The following is a 22,454-nucleotide window of genomic DNA, read 5'->3' as shown; positions in this document are numbered from 1 at the left end:
TACCCCGTGACATGGCTCCAGAGACACTAAGAATTCCACATGGAGACCAGTATAGCAAGCCATTTAGGTTAAGTATTAGGCAAACAGTTCTCCCACACGCTTGAAAGATGAGTAAATGCTGTGGCACTTTTACAGTTTGAATCCCTGCTATACTGGGAGTGAAGAGTAGGTAAATGTCTAGAAACTGGTTCATAGCCCGTCTCAGGACACAAAATGGAAAATAAGAGATCTTTTGGAACCTTTTCCAGTCCTTGACACTTCTTGCAGCATCTCAGAACCTGTGCACAGAGTAGTGCTTTGTGGTCCTTGTTCCTTAGCAGTCTACAACAGTTAGCCTCTCATACATCCCCAAGGATGTGTAATTATTACTGCTGTCTTTGCATAGGGAGAGTACCCAAGTCCTTGTAGGATCTAGGAAGATTAGCTCATCCCCCAGCAGCGTTGCTCGTGGCAACGAGACAATCACATGTCCTCAATCCATTGGACAGGCTGTGCTTTCTTTGCAACAAGTAATTTTCTTCACTTTAATCATCCGGAGTTCATGCTGACTAATTCCAACTTTCCCATGTCAGTATAGGGTCTGAGAAGGGAACAAGAACGGAGCCAAGGCAGCTTTGGGGTAGCAGAGGGCAATCGATGGGAATTTGATGCAAACGTATTATAGCATCATATAAAACTCCCCTTATTCGATCCTAATCCTACATCAGTAGTTGGAGCATATCTCCTTCACATGCTGTGCCAGATGGCATTAAAACAAATCTGTGAAAGATCATGATGGCCAAGTGTAGCCTCCATGCCTGCTTGCATCCTTAGGCCAGGAGGCTGCATCATATCAGGGCCAAGCATTCAGAATGGGGGCTGGGCAACAGGAACAGTTAATTTTCTTCACTGTATAAGGGATGGATAACACCGCAGGTGAAACAAGTGATGCTGCATGTTGAAACAGCACAAGTGATCAGATAGATTGATTTCAGGGCCGTGACCTGGCCTTCTGGCTGAGAGGTGTGTGAGCAACTGAAGAAAGCCACATCATCTGCTCTACTAGTAATTAAAATTCTGAGTTACATGTACAGTCCCATTATCACAGTGCTAGTTTTCCCTTTGTAAAATTGAATACAAAGATGGTTGTGTTCTGTATTCAAACAACTCAAGAAGCTCAGTTACTAAGGAACTGGTTATTTTTATTCCTTGTTTTCTGTGTTAGATAAAGCAATACTACTTGCCTCAGCCAGATCTCCTGCCTCCACTGAAACTTGAGGGATGTATAATGGCTCAAGGAGATCAAATCTTTTTGCAAGAACCACTGGTAAGAGATATATTGGGTGGCCACAACTGCAAGGTTTTCTGTTCCATAGGAATTTAGTTGTGCTGCTACATGAGCTGAATACCTTGTGCTTCTTCAGCCTCTTCTAGCTTGGAGCAATTCTTTTAATGACATAGAGTTGGGCATGTTACTCCTGTCTGAGGCTATATATTAGAGCTCCACTATCAAAGTGGTTTGGTGTACCTGTGTGAAAAATGTACTGATACTGTGGTTTTGTTATCCTCTCTGTTACTTTTCCTCTTTGAACGTAGTTCCACATAAAATAGTTGTGCAGCGTGTGTGGTGGAGGAAAGAGTCTGACCTTGATCTTGCTCTTTTGATAATGTTGCAGATGAGATCTTAATTCACAGGATTTCCAAGGGAACAAATTCAAATTCACTCCTTTGTTTTTCCCTAAGGAAGCTTCCACGCTGTGCTGCAGTAGCATATCCAGAGAGGGAGCACACACTTCATCTAGAGTGAGGGCCCTTTTGGAAATTCCCTTTCTGTCTCCTTCAACAGTTAGAGTAGCTGGGTTGCAGGAGCACTGGAAGACAAACCTGTGCATCCTGTATAGGCAAGCTCCTGCAGACAGCGTTGTCTGAAGCTAGAAACAGGTAACTGTGTGTAGGATTACAGAAAGCTGCTTTTGGGAATTAAGCGTATTCTTGAAACTGACGTGAACCTTTGAAGGCATCTGCATCTCTTCACGTCACTGTGGTGGTCTGTCCCGTGACGTTACACAGCCTGTCCTCATCTGCCAGTGACCTCTGCCTACAAGGCTGAGTGTGACTGTGTGGCTTCTTCCTCCAGGCCCACCTGCTCTGCTGCATCCAACACTGTCTAGCCTGGTATAAGAGCACTGTGCATCTATGCAAAGGAGCTGAAGATGAGGAGGAGGAGGAGGATGTGGGATTTGAGCAAAACTTTGAAGAGATGCTCGAGTCTGTCACACGACGGATGATCAAGAGTGAGCTGGAAGACTTTGAACTGGTAAATCAGATTTTCAGTTTGACTCAGTGGAAGAAGACACTGAGTTCTCATCAGGCTTTGAAAAGATTTTTTTCACTCGTTTCCTTTGCCTCTTAGGATAAATCAGCAGATTTTTCTCTGTCTTCTGGTGTTGGTGTAAAGAATAACATCTATGCCATCCAGGTGATGGGAATTTGCGAGGTCTTGATTGAGTACAATTTCAACATAGGGAATTTCAGGTAAAACATCAAATCTTACCCTCTAGCACTAGCAGTGCTTCAGTGCTGTGCTGTGCCTTGCTCTTCAGAGTGCAGGACACGGGTTCCTTGCAAGCTCAGGATAACAGTCCTAACACAAAGTTAGAATCATGCTTTCTGAACGTACATGCCTTGTGACACAGACATTAACAGAACCTTGGGAGCGTCTTTCTTTTGAATGCCACGTGTTATGGGAGATGTGATACAGCATTTTGTAGAAGGGCAAGTCAAGGAGGAATGGATGGGGGAGGCAGGGAATGGGAGGTGTCATGTCATGGTTTTGTCATCTAAAAAAGTGTCAGTGTGTGGTTTGGCAACTGAAGCTTCAGATTAGGAACTCTAAGACTGGAGTTTCTCTACTAATGCTTTCTAATACTTCACTGCAGTAAGAACAAATTTGAAGATGTCCTAGGCCTGTTTACATGTTACAACAAACTCTCAGAAATCTTGAAGGAGAAGGCCGGAAAGAACAAATCTACCTTGGGCAACAAAATTGCACGGAGCTTCCTCTCTATGGGTTTTGTGTCTACGCTGCTCACGGCTCTGTTCAGGTGAGAGGAGCTGTCACAGCTGGAGTAGCTTTAAGGCCTATTCATGAGCTGCTTTCATGGTGTCTGCATGCTGGCTGGTCTTCTGCACTGTATACCCAGTACAGATGTTTTCATTTCTGTACAATGCATGCCTGGTAACATCACATACTGTGTGAGCAGCATCACAATCCAGGCAGGAACTGTTGCTGTGAAACCCATGGTACTGACAAACCAGCTTTCCCAGACCTTGCTTATGACTTGTAACATTTTGGAGAGCTTTTTTTCTTCCAGTCATAGGCCATTCTTAGTCAGCAAATTCCAGTGTTTGAGCTCCAGTCTTCTGCAAAACAGTGCCAGATATCAACTTGAACCATGCCTGTCAGTGTATTTGGAAGTGCTGGTGAACTCTGTCCTCAAAGGGTCTTTTCCACCCTGGATTCAGCTAGTGATTTCTTATGTTAATGCATATTTAGATTTTGAATTGGCAAACTGAAAGCAAGCAGTAGATGTCGAGAGAGTTGTTCTGTGTAGCGTGTTGCGCGTGATTTGAGCTCTGGTGCGAAGAGATGAAGTGCTGCTAAGCCATCCCTGTGCTTTTTCAGCGCATCCTCAATTCCCTGACAGTGCTCTTGATTCTTCAGGGACAATGCCCAAAGCCACGAGGAGAGCCTGGCAGTTCTGCGCTCCAGCACAGAGTTCTTGCGCTATGCTGTCAGTGTGGCACTACAGAAGGTGCAGCAGCTGGAGGAGACAGGACAAACCGACGGCCCGGATGGACAAAACCCTGAGAAGATGTTTCAGAACCTCTGCAAAATCACACGGTGAGTCACTGTGCAACATGAAGATATCAGCCCTAAAAAGTAGCAGTGCATTTTGGGGGTTTTAGATTCTCAAATAGGGTTTTGAAAGAAGGCTGTCTTCTGTAACTGCTTGAAACAGTTATTATCAACAGGATGTGATAATTGCCTTACTTTGCTCCTGAGAAATCAAGCAGAGCCAGAGTGAATGATACAGCTCTAATAATGATACTTCAGCCTGGAAAAACCAAACACCATCAAACCCTCATTTTCAGCCTCTTTCTGACTTTTGGCTCATCACTTACAGTCACAGAGGAGGTAGGATGGTTACAGGCTAAATTCTTGAGGCCTCTGGGATGCTATGAAGTTGAAATTCACGTCAGTGTAAAGCAGATGTAAGAGGGACGCAAGCTTTAGAAAAAAAAAAAGTATTTAGGCCCTTTGCAAGGTGTTTGGAGATATTCAGGCATCTAATTCTTTGGAAATCTGAGAATGTTAAGCATCTAAATGTCTTTTGGGATTTGTGTCATGCGTGCATATGGCTGCTTCAGATCCCTCACAGCAGAGAGCACAAAAAACCCCACAAATTACCGCTGCCACGAGTAGTACCCATTTTGTGTCTCATCCCAAATAAGAAACTATTTTTGTTGCAGTCACTAGGACTACATGCAAGGTACATGTTTGCACGATTGGACATTGAAATAGAGTGAGACCACCTACACAGAAGAGAGAACTAATGAGAAAAAAGGAGAGGGAACAAAAAAGGGAAGAAACAGGGGAGCAGGAAAAAGGTGTTTACCTGCAAATAGAAGTGTCTCCTTTGAGCCAACCAATTTTACATTCTTCAAAGCTTTTCACTTTGCTTTGCCTGACTTTACCTTTCTGATTTCATTTATGTAGACCCCTATAGAAATACCTGACATTTCACAAATTCAACCTGCCAAGAGACGAGCTCCTTTTGTCGCTGACGGATTTGAAGCCAGTGGTCAGTGTTGGGGTAGTCTCTGAGACAGAAAGAAAACTGTGACAGAAATGAATCCATAAAGATGGACTTGAAATGGGACTGGAAGGTCCCTTTGGCATCTGGGAAGGATTAAGTTATTTAGTGGATATTTTGCTCCCATCAAACCACGTTCTTTAAAGTGAATCTCTTTTCCCTCTTTCTTACAGGAAAAGGAACTTCCATTTAGTTATATTAAAAACAAGAATCTAAGGGTAGAGTTTGTGATTAGCCCTGTTCTAGCTCTTGCACTGTGCATTTAACTTTACCAAACCTCATGACTTTGACTCCTCCCATCCCGCAGGGTTCTGCTTTGGAGGTACACTTCAATTCCCACTGCTGTTGAAGAGTCAGGGAAGAAGAAGGGCAAAAGCATTTCCCTGCTGTGCTTGGAAGGTTTGCTGCGGATCTTCAACACGATGCAGCAGCTGTATGCTGCTAGGATTCCCCAGTTTCTACAGGCCCTGGGTAGGCACGTGGTACAATTCTGCTCAGGTTTCTAGCCTTTGTGTTCTAGCCCATGTGTGTTCTTTATCCATAAATAGCTAGAGAGGTCCAGTCCTTGTCCCTCAGTAGCAAGGAGGGCTTAGCAGCCATGGGTTTCCATTCCAGAAGCTAGTTCCAGAGGTATGTTTACCTGTTCTTAGTCTGTCAGCAGAGGATAGGTGGAGTCAGATACAGCCCAGCTATAGCCCCCTTCTGTTCAAGATTTGCCTTCAACTTGTTTTTGTGCTCACTAAGGTTTTGCAGTCTGTATTCTTTCCCTAGCTGTGAGCAGTTGCAGTTCTTCCCAGTTTTGGAAATAAATCCTGTGTTCTGCTCTTGGCATTTAGCTCTTTTCTGCACCTCTCTGTCTCTGCCAGATATTACTGATGGTGACGCAGAAGAAGCGGATATTAATGTCACAGAGAAAGCTGCCTTCCAGATCCGACAGTTTCAGGTAAGTACCACTGTGTGCTGCAAACGTTCCAAAGCTCTGGTAATTCTGGCAGCAAATGCTGTTAGTTCTCTATTTCTTGACCACAGAATCGAGTGTGCAGTAGCAACTCTGATGCTCTGACTCACTGGCTGTTCAGAAAAGTTTCTGATCCTTAAGGAAAGCTTATGTGGGGCAGTGTGCAGAGCAGGATTGAAGTGTACATGTAGTCAGAGAGCTGTAGGGTCCCATAATGCTGGATAAAACATACTTGACTGAATTGAATGTGGACCACTGTGTAAGCACTCATAACAAAAAAACAGTACATGCTCTTTAGAGGAGTCCTCTTATTTTTATATTCTCTGTCATTCTTGAATGTTGCCAATTCCTTTATTTGCTGAAGCTTCTAGCTATTTGTTTCTTAAAATGGCCCTGCAACAAGCACGCACACTTATGGACTTTGTCCTTCCTTTACATGATCAGAGGTCTCTGGTGAACCAGCTCAGTAGTGCTGAAGATGACTTCAACTCCAAGGAAACACAGTTACTCATCACAGTTCTCTCCACTTTGTCCAAACTCCTGGACCCAGCCTCTCAGCAGGTAATTCACAGCCTCCTCAGAGTGGTGGGAACATGTGTAGTAACCATAGGTGTGGGAAGAACATTACCAGACTGGATTGATATCGGAGAGCTTTGACGTGTGTGTGTGTGTTCTGCCTTTTCTTGCAGACTAGACCATGTTAAAATTACAGTTTTGATAAGTTGTCAAGCATTATCTTGTCAAATGCCTGCAAGAACAGTGAAGAACAAGTTTCCTTCCCACCCTCCTTCCTGCATATTCTAATGTTACCTTTGGGCATCTGTAGTCTGAACTACTTGTTCTCCTGAGCAGGGACTCTTAGTAGAGCCTGGATGTGGTGGTGTTTCCATGTGGGAATAAAGCCAAAATAGGCCAGCAGATCTGCGACCAGTCCAAATACAGCTCTTCAGAAAGGATTGGCTCAGTGCCTAGTTAATTCCATGCAGGAAGCATTTGCTCAAGTAAAGACTAAAGGTGCCCCAATTTTACAGACTGGAGACTGCACTAAAAGTGTGCCAGAAGTCTGGTGTCATCACTTAACTTAGATTAAATGGAGCTGTTACTCCATCCAAGAGAACATATAGCATTGCTGTGTACTGGATCTCAGCTTTTCACTTGTTTGTAGGTTGTGTGTCCTTTGCAGAACGTAACAGGGTATGGCTGAATGCCCTTCTGCCAGAAGGGGACTCTGCTGGTCTCTCTTTCCTGTGTGTGATTCATTATCTTGAATGATTTGGGTTTGTTTTTCTCTTGTTTTTTGAATAATTCCATGCTTTGAATTCAGTTCCAAAGCCGTATCTTTTCTCCCCTTATACAGTTCCTTCAATTCCTGACTTGGACAGTCAAAATTTGCAAAGAAAATGCCTTAGGTATGTAAGCTTTGAGGGGTACGTTCAGATGTGATGTGTCACAACAGATATTGAATGCTCTGCTGTTGCATCTGTCCTGTTTTCAGCCCTTTGCTGCAGATACATTCAGGTCCCATTCAGTGGCAGATTGCCATGACTTTGTGTTTATTAGCATGGCTATTAGGAAAGAAACTCCATCTCTATAAATATTAACAAAAGAGAGGCCACTTACTTGGCTTTTTACTGTTGTTATTTGGCAGATCTCTTGCTCAATTTTGTACTTACACTCTGCAAAAACATTACTCTTGATGTATCTTGTTCATACTGTTATTACTCAGTGCTTCTGGTCACCATTTTGCTATGAGCTGGGGGCTCTACTGTGCTGCATTCCCCCTCGTGATATTACATGCAACACCCATTGTTGCAACTAAAGGACTTTGATTAGAATTTTCATCTACCATGTATCATTTCTGGGAGTGCAGACTGTTAAATCCATATCGAATCGGAGGCTTTCCCTCACTGGGTGTCCTATGTTCCTGAATAGCTAAGGGAATTCTGCATCTGGTAACACCCTGTTTTGTTTTCCCTTCTCCACAGAGGATCTCTCTTGCTGTAAGGGTTTGCTGACTTTGCTTTTTAGTCTCCATGTTCTGTACAAGAGTCCTGTCAGTCTGCTGCGTGAACTTGCACAAGATATCCATGCTTGCCTGGGAGACATAGATCAGGTATGATGCAGAGTCCACAGCAGCTTAACTCGCATCACTTAGTGCTGTCACAGCAGAATTCATTTCATCTCTGGAGCAAAGCGTGTGACAGCAGCTGAAGTTTTGCTCACCTGAATTTTTCTCTCCCTCCCCCAGGATGTAGAAATAGAGAGTCGGTCCCATTTTGCCATAGTGAATGTGAAGACTGCAGCCCCTACTGTCTGTGTGAGTCAAAACTGCGTATGAAACAACCAGCTACTCTTGTGCAAGTGGCTTATTGATTCCAGTTATGCCAAACTCCTCCAATAACTTGTTTTGTTACTGCTGTTTCTGGTTTAGCTGCTGGTTCTGGCTCAGGCAGATAAGGTCCTTGAAGAGGTGGACTGGCTTATCAAGAGGCTTACCATTCTGGGATCAGACACAGCAGGTAATAGAAGTGGCCTACTCGTACTGTTACACCTTTGTCAAAGACAAGCGAAGATAAAGAGCAAAAAGATATCTGGGGATTTTGAGGTGGTGTCATCTGGGGGTAGGTTAAACTCTCCCTTGAACTGGTTCCACGTCAACAGTGTAAGGCAGTGAGTTGTCATGAAACTCCTCCGCTGACTGTTTTCCCCGTGCCATGCTGGTGCTATGTGCACCTGACAAAAGATGGTCTTTTGTGTCTGCCACCTGTGTAACTGAGCTCATTAGACGTACATTCGTGCGGTGTTCATCTCTTTCTTCCAGAAGACTCGACTCAGGCATCAAACCAAACCCAGGCTCTGGAGAAAGGTGTGATTCTGCAGCTGGGCACTCTGCTGACAGTTTTTCATGAGCTTGTGCAGACAGCACTTCCTGCAGGGAGCTGTGTGGACTCACTGCTGAGAAGCCTCAGCAAGACATATGCAATCCTCACCTCCCTCATCAAGCATGTGAGTGAAGCTCTGCTGGCAGTGGGATGGCTGGGATCTAAAAAACTTCTTCCACATCTGCTACAGCAAGCTCACAGTGACCCCTGGCAGCAGCTACACTCAGGACCGGGCTGTTGATCTCTTGTATAAGACGAGTCTTTTTTCTGTTGGCTTTCATGTGCTCATTTTCGTGACCTTTCTACAGTAGTGACAGCCATACCGGAGGAGATAAAGAAAAGCTTTTCTCAAGCTGACTTTGGCTGTGCTTGGCTTTGAGTGGTTCCAGTGCCTCTTTTAGATTCTTCAGTGTGCAGCCACGTGCCACAATGAGCAGTACCAGCAGCGTTCTCACAGTGCTCAGCAACCCTGCCCTTTGCAGTCATTCCCACCCAAGGCTTGAAGCACTGGACCTGGGGCAGCAGGGGTGGGAGATCAGGCCACAGGAGCTAGCCCCTCTGAACATGGGGATCTCCTCGTGCTTTGTCAGCACTCCTTTCTTAATTGGTCAGAGGTAATTGGGTGAGATGCTTTGAGCCCTTGCCTGGAAACACAGGTTACAGGATGGGAACAGTGCATCTAGAAGAGACTCACTCCTGCTTTCTTTGCAGTATATCCAAGCTTGCCGCAGCACCTCAAATACGATCCCAGGGAGGCTAGAAAAGCTGGTGAGTGCGAGCAAATCGCTGTAGGACACGGCTCATTGCCTTGAGCTGGGAGTAAACTCAGCCTCTCTTCCTTCTTTGCAGGTGAAGCTCTCAGGTTCCCACTTGACCCCACAGTGTTACTCATTCATTACTTATGTACAGGTAAGACGTAAATTAACCGTGGCAAAATCACACTTAGTCTATCTGATGCTGAGTGGTGAATCAGATGCAGTGCACGGGCACCTTTTAAGATTACTAATCTTCTTGACATGACTGTAGCTTAAGATATTTCAGTACCGCTGGGACCGAGCATGTTGATTTCTGTTAGAGCAGGGGAGGAAGGATGTTTGGAGAATTCTTTTTTTTTTTTTTTTTCTCTCTTATTTTTTTTAATCCCACCCCCTTCTGTTCATGTGGGATTTTTTTGGATGAAGTTCATGTTGCTGTTAATCACAGCGTCAAATAAAGGTCAAGGACACTGCAGCCATCACACTACAATGTAATGTAGGTGCCAAGGACAGCAACTTGAGATGGGATTTAGCTGCGTAGACAGGAACTGAGTGCTTAAATGAGGACTAAAGGAATTGTAAACCAGACATGGTATATTGGGGAAGATAATGGTATGCAAAGCTATTGTTCCTGGGGCTTCTCACACATACATAAACATTTGTGAATGCACAAACCATGAAGTTACTTTTTCTTTCCTTGTTTTTTTTTTTTTGTTCTTTTTTGTAAAACTACTCCCAGTTCCATCCATCACTCCCTTTCTGTCGCATTGCTAGTAATGCTGTGTTAGCTGGCCAGAGCAAAGACTTTGTGGCTTCACTTGGCTTCTCACTCTGCCTCTTTCCTACTTACCCTATAATGCCATACCTTTTGGCTTTCTTCTTCAGAACATCCATAGTGAGAGCTTAAGCTTTGCAGAAGAGAAGAAAAAGAAGAAGAAAGAAGATGAAACTGCTGCAATCTCGACAGTCATGGTGAGATTGACTTAGTGTCTATTAGAACATGGGCTGGACTTGAACTTGAGATTCACACCTCGAGGCTTGTTTTACCTGGTGGCTTCTTAGACATCACCAGCGACACACTGGCATTTGGGCCTCTAAGTAAAAATCCAATTCATTCAACCTGAACTTCAGAGAAAAGCTTCAGAAAAATGGGACAAATAAAGAAACTTTTTACAAGCTAAAAGCTTGCAGGGATGAAACAAAGGTGAAGTCTGATTTGTTTGTATTGTCTGATTATTTTATATTTGGAGTAAGCTATGAAATGGCAGCTCATTGCCTGTAAAACATAGGCTCGTAGTGCCTTTACAGAGCTGGCAGAACAAGTTTTTCTCTGGCTGCCAGGCGTATCAGAGCTGTGGACTGGAGGACTGTAAAACTGCAATACTTGGAAGAGCCTCACTGCAGAACCATTCTGGCAGGCAATTTAAACCCAGTAACAAACTAGGCTGGCAGGGCTTGGTGGAGCAGGCTACTGAAGATACATTTATAAAATAGGGAATGATTGTGATCTCTGTGTCATGCTACACCATCATTGGATTTTGGGGGAATCTAAGCTGCTGATAGAAATGCAGGTGCTGCATTATGCCATAGCTGGGATGTTCGTTGCTCATGACTGTACAAGGGAATCTTAAGGCTGTTCACTTCAAATCTGGCTATTGCCTTCTTTTCCACATTTCAGGCCAAGGTGCTTCGGGAGACCAAGCCAATCCCAAACCTGATTTTTGCTATAGAGCAATATGAGAAGTTCCTTATCCATCTCTCCAAGAAATCAAAGGTAATGTAAAGCAGAGGTCTTTTGTGATCTGAACTCAGTGGAACAGTATTACCAGGGCACGATGGAGAGCTACTGCCATTCCACCTGGAAAATACAAGATCAGACTGATGCTCAGATTAGGAAAATGTAAGGGCCTTACCCCTCTTTCAGCCTTTGCTCGAGATCCTCAGCCACCACTACCAAACTGCTGATACCAGGGTGACAGCAGGTGTCACTGGCAGTACTGGGTGAACGTAAATTTAAGCCTCTAATTCCAGCTTTCCTCACCCCACTCCCCCCAACACAGTTCATAAATGGGAGAGAGATGTACATTCGTAGATGTACCAAGATGAGGTACTTCATGAGTCAGAATCTAACTGGCAAGCACTTGGCTCTTGTAAAGAACATAAATGGGCCACAGGATTTCATAGGGGCAGACACTTTCCCACCTACTTTTTGCTTCAGTCTTACATCATTATCTTGATGGACTTTGTCCTACTGCTGTGCAGAGGACTAGGCAGGATAGGAAATTAATGGCTTAGGTTGGAGGGGACTTTAAAGATAATCTAGTTCCAGCCCCCTGCCATGATGAGGGTTGCCCCCCCATCAGCTCAGGCTGCCCAGGGCCCCATCCAACCTGGCTTTGAATCTCTCCAAGGATGGGGCCTCCACAACCTCTCTGGGCAACTTGTTCCAGTGCCTCACCACTCTCTGAGTAAAAAATTTCTTCCTAACATCTAACCTCAGTCTCCCCTCTTTTAGTTTAGAGCCATTTCCCCTTGTCCTATCACTATCAGGCCATGTAAAAAGTCATTCCTCCCCCTACTTGTAAGCTCCCTTCAAGTACTGGAAGGCTGCAATGAATTTTCTTCTCCAAGCTCTTCTCTTATGCCATGATGTCCTCCCCCTCCCCCTGGTTTCACTTTGGTTGCTGCAGGTGAACTTGATGCAGTACATGAAGCTCAGCACCTCCCGGGACTTCCGCATCAACGCATCCCTGCTAGACAGTGTGCTGCAGGAGCAGAACACAGAGGATGCTGAAAACGAACCAGACAACAACCAGGTGAGATCTCATTTATCTGCTGTTACTGATGGGTTTCCCCTCTCCTGCTGCCAGGTGTGGGTGTCAGCTATTTAGGTATAAGTAACTTTAGGAGAGTTTGTCTCACCTAGGTTAGTCCTCACTTTAATACTAAGCTGATCAGAGTGAGTGAACAGGACTGAAGTCCCCTACAGTCCAGCCCTTCACCTTGAGTGATCTGTGTGTCCATGTACCAGCTGCCTCTATCTCTCTTAGAGAACTGAGGCTCTTCTTAAGGCCTTGGTGTTTGTGTCAGCAAGCAGAGGTCTGTCACCATTACCTCTAAAGACCACCTGGCTGGCGTCCTTTAGCAGAAGGCAGCGCAATCGGTGCTGGATAAAAAACACACTGCTTTTCTTTGCTGATTGTCCAAGTTTTTATTGGTGCTTCTGTCCATGTTTCCCTGAGTGTCATCAACAAGCTGGAATCCAGCACTGCACGAGAAGTCCCTGTCTTGTGCCATTCATAACCTGGGCTCTGAGTTGCAGCATGAGTTAAGGGGTCCTTGGGGAAAGTTTCAGGGGGTGAGGGGAGTCCCAGATTTCAGGTCACTTTTGCTTGGGAGAAGAGTGTGCTAAATCCTGTTCTGTGCATTTAGTTTCTTGCAGTAAGTGTTCACTGGACTCCTCACACACAGACATTCACACTCGGTACTCTTAACTCTCTATTCCTCTCCAGTCCAGCACAGCAGAGCAGCCAGATGAAAACCAGGAACCCCAAAAGAAAAGAAGGCGAAAAAAATAAAACGTGTGGTTGCAACTGCTGCCACCTCCTTCCCCTACCGTGCCCGTGCTGGGGTAGCTTCACCTTGGGCTTGGAGAACTGCACGTACAGAGAAAATTGATTGTTTCTCCTGCCAAATATTCAAGTCTTCTTTCTTCATCCCCATGGGTGTGCAAGCAGTGACTCCGTCAGGTGTCTCAGGTTTTAGAGCCTGGCGCAGCCAGGATCAGTCCCTGCCCTGTATGTGCTTCTGAGAGGACAGCCAGGTTCTGGCACGCTCTCTGGACAACTTGCACATTCTGGCACTCTCCTGTTATCACTTTTTCTCCAGGGAACCTTTGGTTATTTCGATTATCTGATATATATCCAGTGCTTCTCCTGGAAGACAAGGGGACAATTAGTTCCTTGTGTTCTGCAGTATACTTAGAGTCTGTACAGCATCAGAGTAAGAGAGTAACAGCCACTATTTGTTCTTGGTACAGAACCTGTAGCAAGTATGGGGCAAGAAGCCTTAAATTTATTCAAACTTCTGTTTTGGACAGTGCTGTGAGCACACAAAACAGCACCAGTAGGAAGCTGGAAACAAGGACTGTTCTCCCTTGAAGCTTGCTGCTGTGCATAGCTCCCGAGGAGCCAGGTGACAGCTTCCTCTGGAGAGCCAGCAGCATGGGCTGCGTTATGCTTCTGCTGACCCCCATGCCTTGCACTTGTTTAATTTGCTGTGTTATTGACCCAACAGGTATTTTTTCCACAGGCACGCTTTGCCTGTAAAACTCTTAATAAAGGTTGCCTCAGGCTGAAGCGTCTGACTTTGTTCAGTGAGGTTCTTAGCTGCCAAAACATTGCTGTGTATTGACAAGGAGCTATTTAAAGCAGCTCCCAGCCAACAATTAAATGTTCGTTTGCAGCAGTTAGGAGGTTACGCTGAGTGCAGACAGGAACAAGTGTAAGCCTTGGGATTGATGGGGAAGAACACAGCAATGCTAAGGCTGAAACGTGCAGCGTGGGCAGCTCTCTGAACACAGCTGTGCTGAGCTGGGGGGGGAGGAGAGAAAGCACTGAAGGCAGGGAATGGTTGGGCCTGGAGGGCAAAACATACAAGCCTAGAGAGGCACCTCATTTCAGAGAAAACAAACAATTCAATCTTAGGCTGCATTTAAAACACTACAGGAAGGCTCATCTCGTCTGAGGGGCACAAAGCCAACTCCTGTGTGGGATGACAGAGCCAGGCCCTGACTTCTTTAGCAGAAATACTTGGCAACAGCAGCGCAAACCGTTCAGGCCCCGAGAAAGGAGAACAGAAGCTGGCACCAGGGTGCCGGGTGCCCTGCAGCGCTGTGGGGCTCCTGAGGCAGGGCAGGCTGTGGGGTTTGTGAGGTGCCCCCGATGGATGGATGAGCCTTTGGGGAACAGCTCCACCTCCAGCAGCAGAGGAGCTCCAGCTGTTACAGGAGACGTAGCTCAAACAGCCACCGCTCACCTCGAGGAATGCCGTATTTCTTCTCCATCCCGGTTGGATTTGACGGAGTCACACAGTTCATGGTCACCTCCTTCCTCAAGCACTGGTCAATGTCCACAGCACTGAAGAAAGCCACCGACTGCGGCAGATCCTGGAGGCCCAGCTTGTAGGCAAACATGCACCTGGAAGCACAAGAGACCAAGCAGGGCAGTGCTACACACCACCCTCAGCTCTGCCCCGCCTGACCTGCATCACACGAGACGTGACACGCCTGCAGGGGACAAGAAATAAGTCACATCACATCCCAAGGAGCAGAAGCCCAAAGGCAGCACCCCATTTGAACAAACCCAGAGGGAGGGCCTCAGAGTGAAAGCTCCTTGCCAAGACCTTTCTTTCACCGCAAGCAACAGTCGTTCTCTGCCAGGGAAAGAACCGCATGCCCTTTTTTTGAAAGGAAGAAACCAGCTACTGCTTAAAAGTTACAGCGAACCCGCTAACTTCTCTCACGCTCAGCCAGTCCTCCCGCTCCTGCACGCAGGGGCTTTGATCAGCCGCAGGTTGGGCTGGAACAAAGGCAGCTTCACAAAACATTGGGCAGCCGCTGTTGCAGATTACTTTGCACCCATGTCAATCAGCGGCTGGAAGACAAAGTGCTTTGTAACTACTGGGGAGCAGGAGGGTCAAGGATTGCCAAAGTGGATGTGGGAGGAACAGAGTAACAGTACGTTCAGCCTCCTAGGAAGAAAGGACCAACCCAGCCCTTCACTTCTGGCTAATCCGCCCACGCAGAGCAGATGTTGGATTTTCCCAGCAGGAAGCCCTGTGCCTGCAATAGCTGGTATAAAGGCACAAACATCAGGGCGTCTCCTCCTGCTGCGCACGCTGCCTGGGCACAGAAAGGCTGTTTGCTGTATCCTTACCTCAGCCCGCGAGAAAATAGCTCTGCTTTGGCCAACTCCTGTATAAACCAAATACCATAAAGCTCTGGGAAGGGGATTTCACAAAGCTGCCTGAGCTGGAGCCAGAGCAAAAGGAGTCCTGGGGGTGTGAGGGCAGGAGGGCTCGAGGCTGAGCTCAACCCAGCAGGCACGGGCCAGGAAGGCAGCGGGGCTGCTGCTAAAGGGGCAGCAGAGCTGTGCCCCTCGCTGCTGGCCCCAAAAGCAGGGAGAGAAGAGGGGCAGCCAGCCTCAGACTCCCAACAGCTCGCTTAAACCAAGGGCTGCTGCCACGTGATGGCCGTGCACACAGGAGATGCACTCACAGCCCCTACACAGCGAGGATGGAGCTGGCGATTGTGCCTCTCTTGCCAATACATTACCCTTGGAAGCCAAAGCTAGCTCCAGGCGCAGCCATCAGAGCCACAAATAAAGGAACTGCGCTCTAGAGCTGCCAAGCCTCCCCTGAGCAGAGAAAATCTGCTCTGTGTCAGCCAACTGCGGGCAAAGCCATCCCTTCACTGTCATGCTGCCTCACCCAGGAGATGCCTAGCCCCAGATGCCCACATCTCACCGTGTGAGCAGGTTGGTGATCTGCAGGGCCAGCGCTGCTCGGTAGCGGTCCTGTTCCTGCACCAGGTAGCGCACCTCGTCGTGGATGCTGATGCAGAAGCGCCCGTTTATGTCATACTCCTCAAAGAGCCACTTCATGCAGACCAGCATGAGGTGCAGGTAGTCAACAGCCGAGCTCTGCACCACCCAGTTCACTCTGCTGGTTAGAAACTGGGGAAGGAAACACGGAGAAATGCACAGAGTATTCCTGTTAGAAGGCAGGGGTTGGGTGAAGCAGGGTTGTTGGGTTTCCTGGGTGGTACACAAAGAAAAGGGGCACAGGACCCAACACCCATGGATTTCTTCTGCAGCTCCATGTGCCTGCGTGGTTCCCCGCACCCGAGAAGGGCTGGATTTGGGGTTGCCATTTCAGACAAGCAGAGCAGGGAGCCATAGAGCCACATCCTCACCTCCCCTTTGGCCACTGCAGGCTCCAGAGCCCTGCTGATATGACAGCCCAGCACCGGGGTCTGCGGCGAGGCGGACAGGGCGATGCTCTCCAGCTTGTTGAACATTTCGGACTCGGTGCCTCCAGCCCACATTCGGTGAGCCACCACATCCCACTTCTTCTTCCTTCGGGACCTACGGGAGCAGAGAAAAGGTTTGCTGGAAGCATGGTACAAGTCCTAAATACTCTCTTTGAGGCTGGGGCAGTCAGATGATCCCTGTAGTGTTCTGCTGGGAGAGACTTGAAGAGCCCCCAGACCAAACTGGGGTGCATCTGGGAGCGGGGCTGCAGGGGAAGCTGTGCCACAAGCACCCACTGGGGTCAGAACATCTCACTTTCTCATGGCCTCTCTCTGGATCTTCTGCACATCCTGGGCCGACACCGTACCATCTTGCGCCCTGTCCACAGCCAGCTCCAGCTCCTTCACCAGCCACTCACCCTCCTCGCTGAGATGAAACCTAAGGGAGAACAACACCCGGCTCAGGGTACCACACACCCAGGAGGCAGCCAGGGACTCACCCCCCAGCCAGCACCCACCTCCGGATGCCCTTGGTGATGGCGTACATCTGCTGTGCCTTCTCGCGGGCCTGCTGCTGTGTCAGCCGGTGGTTGAACTGCATCAGCAGCCGCTCGGCAAAGGGCTGCCCGGCCCCGTAGATGCGCCCGTAGTTGAAGACTTTGGCGTGCTCCCGGCTGATGCCCACTGTGGCGGCCGTCTTGCTATGCAGGTCGGTCCCGTCGCTCTTCTTCCCCTGCAGGGTCATCCACCCGAAGGCCGTGCACCCTGCAGTGGGGAGGAAGGGGTCAAACACTGCGTGGGGATGGGGCTGTGGTGCCCTGGGATGCAGCCCCGCTCACCGTGCATGCCGGCAAAGTGAGCCTCGCCCAGGACCGCCGCTATCCACAGCTCCTGGGAGTCCACGTCTGCACCCACCAGAGAGTAGCCAGGCGGCACCTGGACCATGGCCTTCAGCTCGCTGCCCACACGGTCAGCCTGCAGGACACGGCACCTGGCTCAGCACACCGCACGTGCTACACCACACCCCGCAGCCCAAGCCCCGCTGCCTGACCCCTAAGGCCTGCGCGCGGCCCTACCCGGGCATTGCTGGCTGTCAGCCACGTGGGCTCCACGGCTCGACGGGTGATGGTGCCCGCGGTCACCACCTGCGGCAGGATGGCCCCGTAGTCCTCCTCCTCGCTGTAGGCCGGGTGCCTGTTGCAAGGGTGCGGGGTGAGCGCAGGCCCAGCGTAGGCCTCGTGGGCACCCCCAGCCCGGCCGTCCCACTCCGTACCTGGTCACCACGCGGGGCAGCTCCCCCTTCTTCAGCCACACAACCACCTGGGAACTGAAGGGCGTGGTGTTAGGGATACAGAACAACAGAACACGCTGTCTGCACAGCCCCCAAGGCACAACGCAGCCCCAGCTGCAGGGACTCAAGGCACCGGGCCGCTGACCTGACCCGCTTGTGAGCGTTCCTCCAGAAGGACACCATCTTGTTGATCTCCAGGGCTCTGGTCCCATGGGTGCGGCCCACGGCGGCCCGCAGAGTGCCATCCTCCATGCGGGGCAGGAAGTCCTTGGCAAAGGGGCTCCCCACGTTGTTCTCGTTGCCGTCCTTCAGTAGCAAGGAGGTGCCAGGGCTCAACACAACACAGCCCCACGCACCCACCGTCCCCAGCTGGGGACAACTCTGCCACCATCCTGTGGGATGAGGGAGCAGGGATGGCCCTGACTTGCCTTGTGGGGCAGCTTGAAGAACCAGCACCCGGGGACGTTGACGTCATTGTAGGGGCCATTGCCGTGGTGGAACGAGGGCTGGCTGCTCTCCTCCATCAGCTCTGCCAGTCCGTCCTTGTCCTGCAAGCAGCAGCATGTGATGCCAGGCACGGTGACCCCTGCTCTGCTGAGAACCCCCAGCACAGGGGGATCACGGAAACAGGATCAGATTCACCACCGCATTCTGCAGGGAACTCTGCCTACCTGCATCTGGCTCTGCTCTGCCCTGCTTGGCCGCTCCATGTCCAGCTCCAGCTGGCTCAGCTCCTCCACCTGCAGCACAGAGCGAGGCAGCTCAAACAACCAACTCCAGCCTTGACTACAGGGTATTTCCTCATCCCACACCTCGCAGCCACGCACCTTCTGCCACATGCTGCTGCCCTCCAGCACCATCAGCTCATCCTCCACGCCGACCTCCGCTGGGGGCTGCTCCTGGCCCCTCTGCAGGCAGTGCTGCCGATACAGCCGCTCGATCGCCCTGCCAGGGCACAGAGCAGGACCAAATGCTGCAGCCGAGCCCCTTACAGAGCTCCGTGTCCCAGCCGTGGCTGCACTGTGCCCTGCACTCCCTCACCTGTGTGGGCAGACGGGCCCCTCCAGCTCCGCGGGGGCTGTGGGCAGGTTGTCCTGCCGCCCCGGCACCAGGTATCCCCAGCCATGCTTCTCCGAGTAGTGCAGGGGGAAGCCGTCCCAGGCCAGGCGCATCAGCTTCGGGGTCACCCGCATCTGCAGGCTGATGAGGCTGGGCCCCGGCACCCAGCCCTCCTCCTCCAGGCGCGGGCACAGCTTGCGGTACCAGCTGTGGGGCGCGGCCACGGGTCAGGGAGCAGGGAGCAGGCACCGGGTGCCCCACGGTCCCCAACTCACCCCGGGTGGCCCGGGAGGTGCTGCAGCCTCTTGGGCTGCAGTGTGACCGTCTCCTTCAGGTGCTCCAGGCAGGCGCGGCTCTCGGGGGCTCTCAGCTCCTCATCCTCACCAGGGGGACCGGGGTCTGACAGCACAGGGGGCTGAGCATCCCTCCTGCCCGTCACCCCGCAGACACTGCAGCGTTGCCCCGCGCTCACCTTCCTGCCACTCCTGTGTGGAGCCCGTCTCGGAGGCTTCGCTGTTTGCTTTCTGATCCTTCTTCTTCTTCAGGGGTTTCTTCTGCTTAAATTCCTGCGTGTCCCACTCCAGATCCCAGAGCCAGGGGTCCTCCTTGTATCTGCAGGCACACCACGGCTTTCCCCCTGCACCCAGCGCTCAGCCTGGTCCCGTGCCTCCCCCCCATACCTGTCCTCGTGCAGCAGCTGGCAGGCATCGTTGGCCAGGTTCATCAAGGACTTTTTCATCTCCTTCTGCAGCTCCTCATAGGTGCCCTGAGCGTCGTCCAGGTACCTCCTCCAGTTGCTGTTGACCGGCAGGTAGGACACCCCCATCTCCAGCATCCCAGCAAACGTCACGGGGTGGGGGCACCTACAGCCCAACGCCAGGGGTTGGGAGTTGGGTACCTCCTGAAGGGGAGCTGCCCACTGAGCATCAGCCTACACCTGACACAAGTGTGCCTTGCACCCATGACTTCACCCAGCCCCCTCCAGCCTCTCTCACCTCTCCATGAAGAGTGGCAGCTGCTCCTGGAACACCTCATGGGTGGCCCGGACATCACTGGCACAGTACGACATCAGCTCCTGGGGACACGGCGTGATGTCACCAGGACTGGGAGAAGCCGCGGTGCCCAGCACAGCTCCTCCCATACGCACAAATCCTTTGCAACGAGTACCAGCCACGCACCAAAGGGAAAAAACAAAAACAACAAAAGCTGTTCCTGCCCCACCGCCATCCCAAGCATCACTGCTCAAACCTGGAAGTTATTCCTGACATCGGCCATGGTCCCCTTGACAAACAGCTCCCGCGCCTCCTTCTGCAGCGGCTCCCCGCCCACATACAATGCATGCACATCTGCCAGGTTGTTGATGCTGCTGACGTGTACCCAGTCCCACGAAGAGATCTGCAGCAGGCAGACGATGGAGGCAGAGCCCAGCCCCACAGCAAAGGGAGCAGGGAGTAAAGCATTAGAGGATGGCCATTCTATTCCACCCCATCGCATCCTATTTGATTCTACTCCTATCCATTCCATCCCATTCTGTTCTATCGTATTCCATTCCATCCCATCCAATCCCATTCCATCCTATTCCACCCCATTCCAACCTGCTCCTTTCCATTCCATCCTATTCCACCCCATTCCAACCTGCTCCTTTCCATTCCATCCTATTCCGTCCCATTCCGTTCCATTCCATCGCATCCCATCCTACTCCATTCTACCCGTTTCCATCCCACCCCATTCCATTCTATTCCATCCCATTCTGTTCTGTTCTGCTCCATCCCATTCCTTTCCATTCCATCCTATCCTACTCTATTTCTTCTCATTCCATTTAACCTCATTCTGACCCATTGAATTCCATTCTATCCTACTCCATTTAAATCCCTTCCATCCCATCCCCTTTCCTTCCATCCTACTGCATCTCATCTCATCCCCACTTCCTCTGGAAGCCTCAGGGAGCGATTCATGCAGCAGAGCCACTCCTAAGCTGCAACAAGAAGCTGGGGCTCAGCTTCACACTCACCGCCGGCCCCTCAGCTTTGCTGCGTGTCTTCTTCATGTGCTCCCTGACCTGCTGCAGCCCCTTCCTCTTGCCGTGCTTGGCGGCCATCCACAGGCTGCGCTGGAAGCCCGTCAGCCCCGAGATGGCCATGTGCATGCTCATGGTGTCCAGGAAGCGCAGCCGGGAGCCCTGCAGGGAGACGGCAGACACGGCCTGGTCTGGTGGGGGCACCCAGCCCGTGGCAAGGGGAGGGGCCGGGTGGGCTTTAAGGCCCCTTCCGACCCAGGCCGTTTTACGAGTCGTCCTCACCTGGACGAGGTACTGCTCCCTGATGAAGGCGCGGTCGAAGGCCACGTTGTGCCCCACCACCACCCTCTCGCTCCCCTCCTGCTGCCTGGCGGCTCCCTCCAGGGGCACGAGGTCGTGCAGCGCCAGGCGGGGGCCCCACGAGTAGCGCTGCTCCAGCAGGCGCCGGCTGCACCACGAGTACCTGCAGCACGGGGCACGCGCTCAGCGCGGCCGAGGGCGCGCGGGGCTGGGGGGGGGGGGGCAGGCGGGAACCCGCGCCTCGCTCACCACGCGTGCGGCGACACCGCCACGGCCATGGTGGGACACTGCCCGGCGGTCACGCACACCTCCACGTCCAGCACCAGCGCCCGCTCCTGCGGGCACTCCGCCGCCTCCGGCCGCCCGTCGGGGCCGTAGCGCGTCCAGCCCTGCCGACAGGCCCAGCTGGGGGGCGCGGGGGGCAGGCGGCAGCGCAGCAGCTCCTCGGCCGCCTCCAGGTAGGGCAGGCTCTGCTTCTGCGCCAGGCGGCGGAAGTGCTCGTCGATGTCGGCGCCGTACATGCGGGGCAAACGGAGGCGCACGTCGGGCAGCGCGGAGCCGTGCCGGCCCCACAGCCCGTGCCGCTGCAGGTGCTCGACGCTGCGCCGCACGGCCTCCTCCGAGTGCCGCACGGGCGCCCCGCGGAAGATCTGCTCGTGCAGGTTACGGGACAGCATCTGGATGCGCAGCGGGTTCACGCGGTGCTCGCTCCTCTCCGAGGGCTCGGCCTCGTCGCCGCGCGGCTGCGGGCGGGGGGCGGAGGAGCCGGAGCACGGCCGGGAGGCGGCACGGTGCGGCGCCGAGCCTCGGCGGAACGCGCGGCGCATCGTGCTGCTGCTGGGAGCTGGGGGTTCCTCCTGCAAGGAGAGAGCGGCGGTGAGGGGCGGGGTTTGCGGCGGGGGCTTCAGCCGGTGCTGCTAAAGGCAACGCCTTGCAGGTGCGCGCCGTCCCGGGATGCGCAGGTGGGGTGCACCACAGCCTCGAAGCGTGCAACACGCCTGAAAGACGCGCAAACCTCTTCAGGGCATGCAACACCCCTGCAAAGCATGGAATACCTCTGCAAGGCACGCAACACCCCTGCAAGGCACGCAACACCTCTGCAAGGCACGCAACACCCCACATGCACGCCCCACCGCTCCCCGCAGCTCTGCACGCGTCCCCACAACTGCGCACCTCCCCTTTTTCCCCCAGCCGTGCAGAGCCGCGCGCCCACCTGCCCTCAGAGCGCGCAGCCCGCGCCCGGGCCGCAGGGCGGTGCCACGCGGGACTCCGGGGAAACTTCCGGCTGCGCGGACACCCCGCCCCC

General features: G+C 51.4%; 2 protein-coding genes across 4 annotated transcripts in view; one reads left to right on the top strand and one right to left on the bottom strand.

Moving 5' to 3' along the window:
- The window catches only part of FANCI (Fanconi anemia complementation group I), a 24,068-nt gene extending 10,970 nt beyond the window's left edge, over positions 1-13,098 (top strand). Inside the window, exons 19-37 of one of the 2 annotated variants that reach the window (XM_021407454.1) lie at positions 1,205-1,306; positions 2,117-2,296; positions 2,393-2,514; positions 2,919-3,083; positions 3,704-3,883; positions 5,164-5,327; positions 5,723-5,799; positions 6,259-6,375; positions 7,172-7,223; positions 7,800-7,927; positions 8,063-8,131; positions 8,246-8,333; positions 8,639-8,820; positions 9,408-9,464; positions 9,546-9,605; positions 10,337-10,423; positions 11,130-11,225; positions 12,142-12,267; positions 12,964-13,098. In XM_021407454.1, coding sequence (XP_021263129.1) covers positions 1,205-1,306; positions 2,117-2,296; positions 2,393-2,514; positions 2,919-3,083; positions 3,704-3,883; positions 5,164-5,327; positions 5,723-5,799; positions 6,259-6,375; positions 7,172-7,223; positions 7,800-7,927; positions 8,063-8,131; positions 8,246-8,333; positions 8,639-8,820; positions 9,408-9,464; positions 9,546-9,605; positions 10,337-10,423; positions 11,130-11,225; positions 12,142-12,267; positions 12,964-13,029 — 2,118 coding nt within the window. In that variant the 3' untranslated portion in view covers positions 13,030-13,098. Of the gene's footprint in view, positions 1-1,204; positions 1,307-2,116; positions 2,297-2,392; positions 2,515-2,918; positions 3,084-3,703; positions 3,884-5,163; positions 5,328-5,722; positions 5,800-6,258; positions 6,376-7,171; positions 7,224-7,799; positions 7,928-8,062; positions 8,132-8,245; positions 8,334-8,635; positions 8,821-9,407; positions 9,465-9,545; positions 9,606-10,336; positions 10,424-11,129; positions 11,226-12,141; positions 12,268-12,963 lie in introns of both variants that reach the window. The other variant, XM_021407453.1, reaches the window with a different exon arrangement.
- Positions 12,638-22,454, bottom strand: POLG (DNA polymerase gamma, catalytic subunit). Of its 2 annotated transcripts, none has more exons than XM_021407456.1 (23): positions 22,362-22,454; positions 21,398-22,005; positions 21,131-21,311; positions 20,843-21,010; positions 20,080-20,226; positions 19,827-19,906; positions 19,512-19,694; positions 19,304-19,443; positions 19,107-19,230; positions 18,814-19,038; positions 18,600-18,717; positions 18,444-18,512; positions 18,201-18,320; positions 17,918-18,078; positions 17,755-17,808; positions 17,558-17,675; positions 17,321-17,456; positions 17,000-17,246; positions 16,798-16,920; positions 16,425-16,596; positions 15,977-16,185; positions 14,489-14,649; positions 12,638-13,386 (listed from the first exon to the last, which is right to left on the bottom strand). In XM_021407456.1, the coding sequence occupies exons 2-23, from the start codon at positions 21,973-21,975 to the stop codon at positions 13,325-13,327; spliced, it is 3,576 nt and encodes a 1,191-aa protein (XP_021263131.1). In that variant the 5' UTR covers positions 21,976-22,005; positions 22,362-22,454; the 3' UTR covers positions 12,638-13,324. The 2 variants fall into 2 exon arrangements, with proteins under 2 accessions (XP_021263131.1, XP_021263132.1); XM_021407457.1 differs by having other exon boundaries at positions 22,322-22,416.

The sequence above is a fragment of the Numida meleagris genome, chromosome 9 (genome assembly GCF_002078875.1).
Source record: "Numida meleagris isolate 19003 breed g44 Domestic line chromosome 9, NumMel1.0, whole genome shotgun sequence".
NCBI classification, from domain to species: domain Eukaryota; kingdom Metazoa; phylum Chordata; class Aves; order Galliformes; family Numididae; genus Numida; species Numida meleagris.
This window is presented reverse-complemented; position numbering and strand designations above follow the sequence as displayed.